The 12,268-nt window shown below is 36.9% G+C and overlaps 1 protein-coding gene across 8 annotated transcripts in view; it reads right to left on the bottom strand.

Annotated features, from left to right (window-relative positions):
* Positions 1-12,268, bottom strand: part of NLGN1 (neuroligin 1) — a 678,275-nt gene that overhangs the window by 350,441 nt on the left and 315,566 nt on the right. For all 8 annotated transcript variants that reach the window (XM_089780752.1, XM_089780751.1, XM_089780750.1 and 5 more), the window contains one exon: positions 8,406-8,558. In XM_089780752.1, coding sequence (XP_089636878.1) covers positions 8,406-8,558 — 153 coding nt within the window. The remainder of the gene's footprint in view (positions 1-8,405; positions 8,559-12,268) is intronic.

The raw sequence follows: 12,268 nt of genomic DNA on the forward strand, positions 1-12,268 counted from the left end.
ACTGTTTCAAATGAATCAGGGCCAGACACTGCCACCCTTCTCATATTGAGTAGAACTTTGCTTTTTAAATAGTCTCACTGATTTTAATGTGACTTCTTGGGGAATATGGTGTTATACAGCATGCTTAAGGATATCAGAATTAGAACTTACATCCTTTAAAAAGCTTGTTCTAATAGCAAAAAGCCCTTTCAACATGTACCTGTAAAAACAGTGCTCTTTTTGCCATCTCTAGTGCAAGGAATCTGACTCTCATTCTTACCAATTTGGTACCTTGAGAGACCCAAATGGTGGGATATATTGAGTAATCAGCGCAATTAGCATATTGCACTTATTTCATACTTTTAAGTTGCTGGATGCTCATCTACCATACAGGAATGAAGAGGAGGCTCAAAGCACAACCAATCTGCAAAGCTAGGCAGAACATTACATTTTCACAATATAATCTTAGCCAGACATATAACTCCTTGAATGTGGTGGAAGGGCCACAAATTTTAAAACACATCACTCTTCAGTGCTAAAATATATTTGTCAAGTACAAGGAACCACGGTGAGATGAAAAACACACCACACAACAAGCATTTTATAAAGTAACAATGGGCTATTCAGGGATTAAATAAAAATAAAGTGTTCCTGAGAACTGAGATAGTCAAACCTTATGAACACCCCCAACATTCTATATTTGCTGAGAAACCAGACATTAAGATTTCTAAGAGTTGCTCATCGTTGTATCAAGCACAAAAAGATGAGAAAAGGGATTATAGCTTGACTACTTTCACTATTAGCATAAAAATGAAGAATCTTTTTGCTTTCCTGTCAATATTTGTTATTGTTAATTGTTATAAGACACTTCTCCATGTTCAACACAGAAACAAGTATACAGTTCAAACATATACAATTAATCACATTTAACCAAAATCTTTACTATCAGCAACAGTTGAATTTAACAAAGTATTTGGCAGTGTTGTAATCTTGCTTCTAATTATAGGGAATATCAGAAATAACCATATGGTAGATGCTGATTCTTTAAGGACACTCACTGAAAAAAAAAAAGCCTTTTAAACAAACTTCCAAAAGAGAGAATTTCTACATTTGTGCAGAACAGATTTCTACCAGCTAGGATTACAACAATCTGAAGTGAAATCCCAGCTTCAGAGGTCAATGGCAAATTCACATTGACATCCATATGACCAGGATTCCATCTCTGGTGTGTAGAATCTGTACAGGGTCTGATAATACCACTAACTATGTCAGAAATAAAACATAAACAGAACTCAGTATGGGATCAGAGCATGAAATACTTTAACAATACCCAGTTTTAAACTAATTATCAAGGGTACATAGCATTACCATGAAATGAAGGACAGAAACTCTTGACATTTTTCTTTCTTTCGCTGTTATTTTGCTAGGTAGCTATAATTCTGTAAAACATTCTGGAATACAGTTTGTAACAAAGACACTGTACATTACAAAATAAAGATATATTGTATTGTATTATTCCTACACTGCCACATATTTTAAAAAAAAACTAGATTAATAAATACTTTGGTAACTATCAAGATAGAGGAGAGAGATTGAATTAGAGACCTGCATAAAGAATAAGTGTTTCTCAACCAATGTCAACCTGTGAGTGACCTGAAGTACCACCTATTGAAAAATTACTTATAGGAATTAAATTACAGAAAGAGGAAAACTGGTTTAACTAATCAGTTGGTATTTTTATAGCCATTATAACAATAAGCGTCTTAGCTTGTTGACTGGCACAATAAAACTATTGCCAGACATACAAATTTCTGAAAAATTATGTGAGAATGAGAGAAGGATATGCAAGTAATTCAAGTTAGGTAGCCACCAGGAGATGGTGGATATCTGAATTCAGCCCATCAAGTTACCATAGAGAAGGGGACCATATAAGTAGATAGATATGTGCCACAATCACACTGACTGTAAAATGCATTCTAAATGTTCACAGCTTCTGCTATCAATGGATTTTTCCTAGTTTCTTGTAACTTATTAGCAGTTTATAATTTGTCAAAATAGTTATCATGAAAAATATTTTAAACAGATCACTGTAAAATGGGTACAGTGATGAAAAATTGGATTCCATTGAACACAAGGGGATAAGGGAGTAACCCATAGCCATTTTGCCACACTCTAAACCTCCCCTCTACACCAGGGATGGGCAATAATTTTCATAGGAGGGCAACTCCAATATTTTGGTAAGTGGTAAAGAATGGTATTTCTCTATAGAGGAGGTGTGGGATGGAGGTTGGGTGCAGAAGGGAGCTCAGAGTAAAGGACTGGAGTGAAGTAGAGGGTGTGGTGTTTGAGAGGCATTTTGGATAAAGGAGGGGCCAAATTCTGTCAGGGACAGGGATTTGGGATGCATGGTCCAGAAGGGGGTGTGGGTGCAGTAGTGGATCATTGACTGGGGAGGGTTGTAGGAGGGAGTACAGGGTCTGGGTGTGAGTTGTGACCTAGAGTGAGGGGGTGCAGATGGTTTGGGCGGTGACCTGGAATTAGAGGGGGTGGTGGCCTGGGGAAGGAAGTTGGGGGAAGAGATGGAAGGGATGTGTGTGCCAGAGACAGGCTCTGGCTGGGAGGCATTTACCTAGGCATCTCCCAGCCAGAAGTCCCACAGGACCCTGAGGCAGATTCCCTGCCTGCTGCAGTCCCATCCTGTTCAAAATGGCTGGCTGCTCCCTGTGGCTTTCTGGTGTGGATGCAAGAAAGAGGGAAGGCTTTGTGTTCTGACCCTGCCCCACCACCCTGAAAAATCTCTCAGCCCCTGTTAGCTGGAAACCCTTCCCTCAGCACCCAGAGCAGAGAGCCATAAGGAACAGCCAGCCACTTAAAGCAGCATAGGGGCTGATCTGTGCCTGAGGGTCCTGGTGGGGTGACCCACGAGCCAGATCTTGCTCGTTCCTACCCTTGCCCCACACACAAACTGTGGAAGAAAAAGTGAAGGATGACTAGAGTAGCTGTGCTACGATTTAATATAAAAATAGCTGAATATACTAAAGTAAGTATTTCTAACCTGATTATCAGAGTCAAACTCTTGCTAAATATTAAAAAAAATGCTGCACAGTTACATAATTAAGCACACCTACATCTGCATTCTTAGCAGGAAACCACTATTAGGGGTATGTCTACACTACCACTCTAGTTCGAACTAGGGTGGCTAATGTAGTCAATTGAAGTTGCAAATGAAGCCCAGGATTTAAATATCCCGGGCTTCATTTGCATCTTGCCGGGCGCCGCCATTTTTAAATCCCCGGTAGTTCGGACTCCGTGCCCGCGGCTACATGCGGCACGGAGTAGGTAGTTCGAATTAGGCTTTCTAATTCGAACTACCGTTACTCCTCGTGGAACGAGGTGTAATGGTAGTTTGAATTAGAAAGCCTAATTCGAACTGCCTACTCCGTGCCGTGTATAGCCGCGGGCTTAGTTATTACAGTATAACCAGGAGGATGTGGTCTCACACTCTTAAGAGATCTGATATTTGTTTTTACTGCTAATGCAGCAAGACGGAATACACATTAGAAGTCAGAAATTTCTTGTTATTTCTTTGATCATTACAAATGTTTGCTTCAGGCCATTAAAAGAACACTTTATCCATTTCTATGGCAAAGTTTTCATTGGCTTGTGGAGGAAGAACAAATTGGGAAATGTAAACAAAGCTCATCGCTAGCTCCAGAGGAAAGATTCTTATGAATCACCCTTGCACCCTCCAAGATGAGTTAGAGATGAGTTGGAATAACGACTGTCTGAACTATATTTCTTTTGAATCCCATTTGGATCCTGGATGATAAAAAGTGTCCAAGAGCTGTAAAAAAGATGACCATGCAGTAGACACAGGCAAACTCTCTCTTTTGCTGGCACTGCCAAGAAAGACAGATGGTAATGCAACCTGATGCAAATCACAAGGCATTCATCCTTTCTAAATATTTCTTTTCAGATAGTAGGACGTGAAAAATAATACTGCAAGTATTTCATCATTTCAATGTGCTTTTGTAAGTGCCAAGAAGGACTTTTTACCCCATTCTGGACACAAAAGAGAGGTTCTTCATTTTCACATTTCTTTAGTGAACTTAAGAAAACATAAACAACTTGCCATTACTTTACTTATTGGATAAAGGTATTTAAGATATACTGCTAATGATTTAAATTAATCAACCTGAAAATTTAACTTGTTTGCATTTTGCCCTTTTGCCGGTTATATTTATTATAAAGAAGATATAAAACCTTCCTAGCACTTACTATAGAGCTCTCCCTAGAGAGTCTCAGAAGTTCAAGGTTATCAGACTTTTCGCTTACCATCCCTCACCGGAAGAGACAGATTGCACAGGACATGCATTGTAAACACCATGTAAAGGCCACAGAAGATATAAACAATACATTTCCATTCAATGGTCCCCAAGCTTCCAAAGCAAATAGCTTTCCTTTCCCTCCTGTCATTAAAGAAAGATAGTAATGGGCTTTTATTCTAGAGACAAACAAAGGTAACACTGGGCCAGGAACCTCTTCAGGTTTTTCATTTGTTTAACATACCTACTTTTTATTAAATACATTTCAAGTTCAACTGACTACTAACATTGTATTAGGACAGTAGCAGTGTAAGCACCTTTATTGTCTCAAGCTACGTTCAATGCAGCTTCATATATTCTCAGAACATATAGAACTCCCTTCCCTTCTAGAAACCTACAAACTCTTTCCCCATAAAGAGAGGATAGCTAGAACTTCATGTAGTTTTCCTGGTATGTTTCCCCATTCTCCCATGAAAAAGCTGGAGGAGCGCCATGTGGCCTTTAATGAGTACATCTGCAGTGGTCTCTTATTGTTGGCTACATAGTAATCCACATCCATATCTATACAGCAACACTCTGCTATCACAAATGCAGAGTGAGCACAGAAAAGAGGCCATCAAAATTATTAGAAACTGTTCCAATGTCAAAATGCATACACAAAGATGACTAAAACTAATCTAGAGCATCAATCAGAAAAGATTACAATAAATTTGTGACTTCGTTTGATACAAACTGCAGAAAGTTATATGTACAAGATACAGTATGAGAGTAATGTAGTGTTATTTTCCAAAAAGCTTTTTGAACAATCAAAAATAGATTGAAGTTTATACCGAGCAATCAGTTAGGAATGAGATACAAGATTTAAGTTAGATGCATATTGAAGAAGTAGTCATTACAGGCATATCAGATGTGCATTATCCCTGCAATATATTTTGCAAAAAGCAGCAATTCAGAAGTTCTGGACTTGACCAAGAGGCCAAGACTCTGAGAGCATACTGAATAAAGAATAAACTAAAAATATGCCGCTCGAGTTACTATTGTTTTTTAAAAGAGGAAATGTGCTGCTATTTAAATAGGCTAAAGGGATCATCTGACTCGTAAACAACATCTTTACATTGCCTTAACATTCAGGTGCTCAAACTGGGGATTGCAAAACAGAGTTCGGGTCAGGACAACTTTGCCCTTCCTAAAATGCTAAAAAGGAGGAGAACCTGGATCAATCTTGGATAGATAGCAGGGTGTCTCAGCATGGAAGAAGTCAAGAACCACTGCTTCCACATTTTTATTCTGTGTACTTATAAAAACATACTGGCATGCTAAATCCTGCCTGGAGCCCTCCCTCTCCTTGCTTGCTTCCTCCCTCTCTCCCTCCTTCCCCTAAACTATTTTGCGTAATATGTTCACCAAATTTGTAGCTCTGTTAGGATACGTTGAGATAGCGGTGCTATTTTAGGATATGTCCGGTATCCCAAAATAGTGTTTTCCACATCTTAACAGCATTCCCGTTATTTCAAAATACAATCAAAATAATGGACTTGCTATTACAACATCCTGGTAAATCTCGTTCCATGAGGATTAAGTGACTTGCTGGAACAGCAGTCTATTTGAAAATTTGGTGCTGTGTAGACAACGCCAAATTTCAAAATAAACTCCCTCAAAATAAGCTCGAAATAAGCTACACAATTTGCCTAGCTCAAATTGTGTAGCTTATTTCGAGCTAGAACGGCTGTGTAGACACAACCTCAGAGAGGGAATTAGTTAACAAGAGAAACAATGAGCGAAATCCTGAGGACAACAGATTAATATTTTGCTGGACAATTGTGTAATGCTGAATAATATTCTTAAACAGCATCAATAGACATTTATATCTAATGCTTTTATTCCAAAAGACCTGTGTTTAGGAATTAAACACTTATTGCACAGTAGTACCTGCAGAGATGATAAAGGTAGAAAACAATAGTAATGCAAGGCAGAGGAGAAAATTGCATACTGTGTAAATTCTCTTTTTAATCCCTGATTTGTTCCTGCAGTCCATACACAGTGAAGTATAACAGTTTGTTTATATGCAATCAAATGTTATGTTTACTGCAATAAGGGAAGTCTGTAAAGCAGAAGTTTAGTCAGTTTTCAAAAGGTGATTTGAAAGGACAGACATTTTAAATATTACAGCTCTTCCTAGATTCTCTTTTCAGTGTTAGTGATTTTACCAACATAGTTTATAAATAAAAGAAAAAAGTACATCTTTCTTCATTGCTGTTGTCTGAAAGACACAGAAATCAGAGGGAGAAAAAAGGAACATTTAAGTTTAGTAAGTTGTTAGTAGTGAGATACCGGGGGGATCCGTGTTGAAATCTCAGGTTAAAATATAATCTTCCATGCAAAATAGTTTATTATTTGGTACAAAAAGCAAAATGTTCAGCAGTTCTGTTACAGTACACAGTTTGGAACTAGCAAATAAATAATAATGCGATCAGATAAGGAACATTTTTACTTAGTCTGACAGCCTAGCCTACTGGACCGGTAATGCAGATAAATGTAAAGTGGTACATCAGCAATGAATGAACAAAAATAAATTAGAAAAAGGAAAGTCCATTAAATAGAAAGCTGATACAGTATGTTGACAATGAAAGTGAATTCCAAATTATGATACTAACAAGTCAATGTGTAACTACATTGGGGGAGGGGAGGAGAAGCAAACAAGATACCATGTTGCATTGTCAAAAGAATTGCAGACCCATTAAAGCTCGGACTGGACACTAAACAAAGAGCTAGACAAGCTTTAAATAGTACTTTTCATTTTACATGTGAAAATAACTGGGTGCAATGTAAAAATTCGAATTATATAAAGTTTCAAGACTTGAGATTAAACTACATCAAAACCAAAGTCAAATTCATTGTCTTTCAATTTCCCAGTTTTTTATTAAAAAAAAACCAATCAACAGATGGCAGTGACCCAGGAAAGCCAGTAAGAATTAATTAATTCATGAAAGGAGTAGGAGCATACTAAACACAGAGAAAATGGAGACTGAGTAAATAATAGGACCATGGAATGGAAAATAAAAGCATCATGCTCAATGACCACCAGTAACCTTTTCCTATTACTAACATACTAAGAATGAAGTTCATTGGACTTGTGAACGAAACAGGTTATTTATTACATAATTTAGCTGCCAGTTTATCAAGCCATTTGGGATAATAGATATAGTGTCATGTATCTTTCATAAAATTTCTGATATGCAATATCAATTATTCAATATTAATCTATACCATATCCTGGAATCCAGTTCATGCCATACATTTCAAAACACAGCATTTCAGCAGAAAACAATGGAAAAAAACAACGTATCTTGTTGTCTTGAGTTGTCAGATCTATCACAAGTTTACCTATCCTGAATGAGTGGCTATATGTTAATTAAACAAATACTTAGGAATGTATACTTTGGAGCCCACCACACAACTCTTCCTTATTTAAACCAATAATGTTAGCCTACATCATTCATCTAAGTCAAAACAATAGGAGTCTGCTCTCCATTCTGACATTCTTATTTAGCCTAGAAAACTGTTGGAAATATTTAATTAGATAGATACTTCTTACTTTAAAACCAAAGAAATTCAGCTATATGGCAAAAGCACAATGCAGTTACAAAAATGCCAGTTGAGTATCCCAAACTCTCTTGCTTCTTCAAAGGTCAAAAAGCCATGTTGATCAACAAAACATAAGCATTATTGCTAATCTTTCTGCATCACAAACCAAAAATAAGCACTTGAATTAGTGCTTGAATACTATTAGATCAATTTTCCCTACACAGTATGTGAGTCTAATCAACATAAGGTTCATAAATAACAGAAAGAGGCATCATGAACTCAGCAAATCTGAACATCTGCATTGTATTTTTAGATCATTAAACCGGAAGCAGAGTTTCCATTTATTCTGCAAGCTAAAGGCAGAAAATGTGTTTTGCAGCTACATAACAACAAGACTTGGTTTGGAAACAAGGTTTTTAAAAACAAAGTAAAAATGGTTTTCTGAATATATTCTCACAAATAGTATGAAGTGCAATGCAGATAGCAGGGATTAATTGAAATCCAAAAGCTTCTTACCAAGTACCCCAAGGCGATAGTTGACTGTGATGACTATCACATTGCCATAACTTGCCAGAACACTGCCATCATATAAATTTCCAGTGCCTTCCATGTAGGACCCTCCATGAATATATACCATCACTGGCTTAGGTCCCCCACTGTCCCGAATGTCTGGAAAAAATATTGAGAAACACTTTATCTCAAGAATGTGGCAAAAAAAAGATACATGCAATAATGTGTCTTAGTTATTTTTATTTTTCGTCATGTCTCTCAAGCAACATTGATTAATTACTCAGCTGGGGGAGATCATACTTCATGCTTTGGACAGATTAATAACCCAAGAAGTGTATGAAAAAGTATAATTTCATCATTGTGTTTAAACAGGTGGAATTTTCAGTACCACTCATTTGGCCTCATTCTGCCTCCATAAAAGTTGATGGCAAATTGTCCATTGACGTCAGCAGGAGTGGACGTAAGCCAAAGCTGAGTTCTTCTGAAAGTCTCATCCAACAGTTTTGTGCACATACAAACACACATATTTTGTCATTAAGATGAATTGGATCTGGCCATGTGTGTAAATAGGTGAAATCATTTATTTTATGTAGGCTTCTAACAAGATAAGAGAACTAATTTGTAAAAGGAGATGTGAACACGCCTAAAGTTTGAGTGTCAGAGTTATTCTGCTGCTGGGGAAAACAGTTTGTATGCTTTAGACATCAAATCAATACTACATTGTACTAAGGACAACCAGGAGGATAAGGGGAAATGGCTACTTAGTTTCTTTTGCATAATCAACAAAAAGTATAGATTGGCCACGATTTTCAAACAGAGATGCATGAAATTAGTTTTTGAAATTCATACTGAGGTTTTGAATAACTGGCCTAATTTTAAAAAGCATTGAACTAGCATGGAACTTCAGGTATCTCTTTCTGCAAATCTTACAGAAGGCACTTAATTTAAAATCTTTCTAATTTTCAAATGGTAATTTGTTTGATTTTATAATACATTTTTCCATGGAACTAGGAGGAAGGAAGAATAGGAAGTTTGAATATAAAAGGCTTCCTCTCCTCTGCTGCTATAAGTGCTGATGGGGAAACTCACTGCCCACAAGTAACTATTAAAGAGACAAGTTGTATTGGACCAACTTCTGTTGCGGAGAGGGTTTTTGAACCACACAGAGCTCTCTCACAAACAGAAGTTGGTCCAACAGAAGATATTACCTCGCTGACTCTCTCTTTAATATTCTGGGATTGACACAGCCACAACTACACTGCGTATGCACTGCTATGACTGTACGGGGAAAGACTAATTGACTATACACAACATGTCACATATGCACAAAATAAATACATTAGGAAAAGAATTTTGCAGCTCTCCAAACTTTCATTTACACCGCTGTTTCACAAAGTGGTCTGTGAACCACTTTGAGAAACCTGCTAACTGGCTGCTCCAGTGTTTTTATTTAGCAGCTCTGCAGCCACGGATACCCACAGCTCCCCTTGTCTGCAAATGGTGAAGCAGAGCCAATGGGAGCCATGTGGCTCCATGGCTGCAGCGCTGGTAAACAAAATTTATTCCTCTGTGTTCCAATGTGGGGGAAGTCCATCTGACAAATTCAGCATCAAACATTCATAAAGAAGTCTCAGCACTGGCTAGTCTACTAATAGCTATTGGCTATTATTAACAGTGTTGCTAGGTGTCCAGTTTTGAACCAGACAGTCCAGTATTTGAGTTTTCTGTTCAGGACACAAATTGAGAAAATATAAATGAGAAAATATAAATGTCCAGCATTTTCTAAATAAGATGTAATGTAGATTGTGATGTAATGTCAAGTGTGTCCAGTATTTTTGTTGAAACCATCTGGCAACCCTAATTATTAAGCTATACAACTTCAACCACTTGTTAAATTACAAATTTCATTTTAAAGATTCTTCTTAGTGGGTCCTATAGCAAGGCTGGGTTTCTGTAGAGGATTTTTGAATAAATCCCACATTTGCCCTTTTTCTATTTAAACTTGATTAATCATCATTTTTATCAGAAATGGAAGAAATAAAGTGATGTAAAGGTTTACAATTAAATTATTGTCAATACATGCATGGATTAATGATACTTTGATCTGGTCTGCTACCAGCTCACTTTTTTCCATTTCCCAACACAGCATATAATGCTGCATTCTAATTATGAAAAGTAGCAGACTAAAGGTCATGTTTAAAATTCCAGAGTCAGGAAAAGGGAGTTTTCTCCATACACTGGTGTAAAATTTGCTTTCACTATGAAAGAAAACCATGATCATTATAACAGTAATCAAGTTCTCTCCTGTCCACGCTCCATTTAATATCAGCGTGGAAAAGGCTATTTTAGATTTATGAGTTATTCCTTTTATTTTGGGCACACTCAATTAAGCAGTCCTCAGTAAAACTCTTCATATTTTTATTTTGAATTGTATGGCAAATATGGAAAGGACAATGATGAGAGCAAGTTGTCCAAACACAGGATTTCCTTCATCTGTATTTGATGACAAAGGTCAACACAGATATTTCTATTTTTATAAGGGCAGCTACTAGATATTTTTGTTTCAAAACAAGTTAAAGTACTCAAAATCCAGAAATGGGCTCTTCTATACTTCAAGCTCTAGAATAAAATCACTTATTTAAAAACCAAAAGGATGCTAAATGGTGCCTTATAAAATAACCTGTGTTTTCTGCACCCCTACATACAAGAATGACTTTCCTATGTTCCACTCTCAAAGTTTAAAGGTAAGAAAAAAATATGTGCCCTCTATCAAATGGAATTATGTGCTAAGGTATCAAACTTAGGTAAAGCAAACTCCTTCCAAATTTGTTAAAGCATTTATTTCCAATGGCCAGTTTACGCACAGATTTTGCTTCCTGTTTTTTCTAGCATGGATACAACTGAGGAAGCAATGATAAATTATTAATCTGAAATCACTAAGTGACTGTTCACAGCAGAAACTACACTGCTAATTGTGTGCTTGGAGGTAACACAGGGGGAGACTGCTTCAAATTCTTCTTTAATTAAAATTACATAGAATTACAAGGCACCAACTGTGAACAGTAATGAAATCTTGGTAGCACCGTTCTGTGTATGTGGAAAATAATATTGGGGCATTTAGAGAAGAATGGGTAGCTTTTATTGGAAACAAAAGATGAACTATACATTCATGAGCAAAGCAAAGTTCAAGGAATAAAGAAAGGATTCTGTGATAAATTTAGCCTACATTATGCTTTTCTGTGATTTCCCTGTAAATATTACGCTTGAAAAGGTTAAGAACAGGCAAGCACTACAAATTACTCTCCATTTATCTATATGTCACATCAGATAAGACTAGATACAATACACATTTTTTCCACACAGTTTTGTCAAAAATCTCAACCTTGACTTAAGGGAAATCACTTCTAGAAACTAAAGGCAATGGTTCTGTGTGTCTCTCTTGCAAAGGAAAGTTTAACAGTGAACAAGATTGAACCATGCTTTTATCAAGCTCAGCTGAGAGCAAACTTGAGATCCCTAGCTGAAATAAAGATTAGAGTCTTAGTAGGTGTCAGGAGACAATTGTACAGATCCTGACATCCATGCAGTCTTACTAAGCTAATGGAACTCTGCACATGTGCAGTGAACACAAGCAGATTCTAATGCAGGATCAGGTCCTTATTATGAAATGTAGTTTAAAACCTGGAAGAAAAGACTGTTCAGTTTTGAAATCCAGTACTGCATTTTGTGTGATGTCAGCGAGACTTCTGGCTGAACAGCATTATTCTTTATCCACACCTCCTACCTAGTTGATAGGTATAAAGATTTGGAGTAGAAAGGAACTGTGTAAGTGGGACAAGAGAATACTATTAATTAGAATTGTTACTATT

This window comes from Pelodiscus sinensis, chromosome 10, assembly GCF_052426305.1.
Source record: "Pelodiscus sinensis isolate ZL-2025 chromosome 10, ASM5242630v1, whole genome shotgun sequence".
NCBI classification, from domain to species: domain Eukaryota; kingdom Metazoa; phylum Chordata; order Testudines; family Trionychidae; genus Pelodiscus; species Pelodiscus sinensis.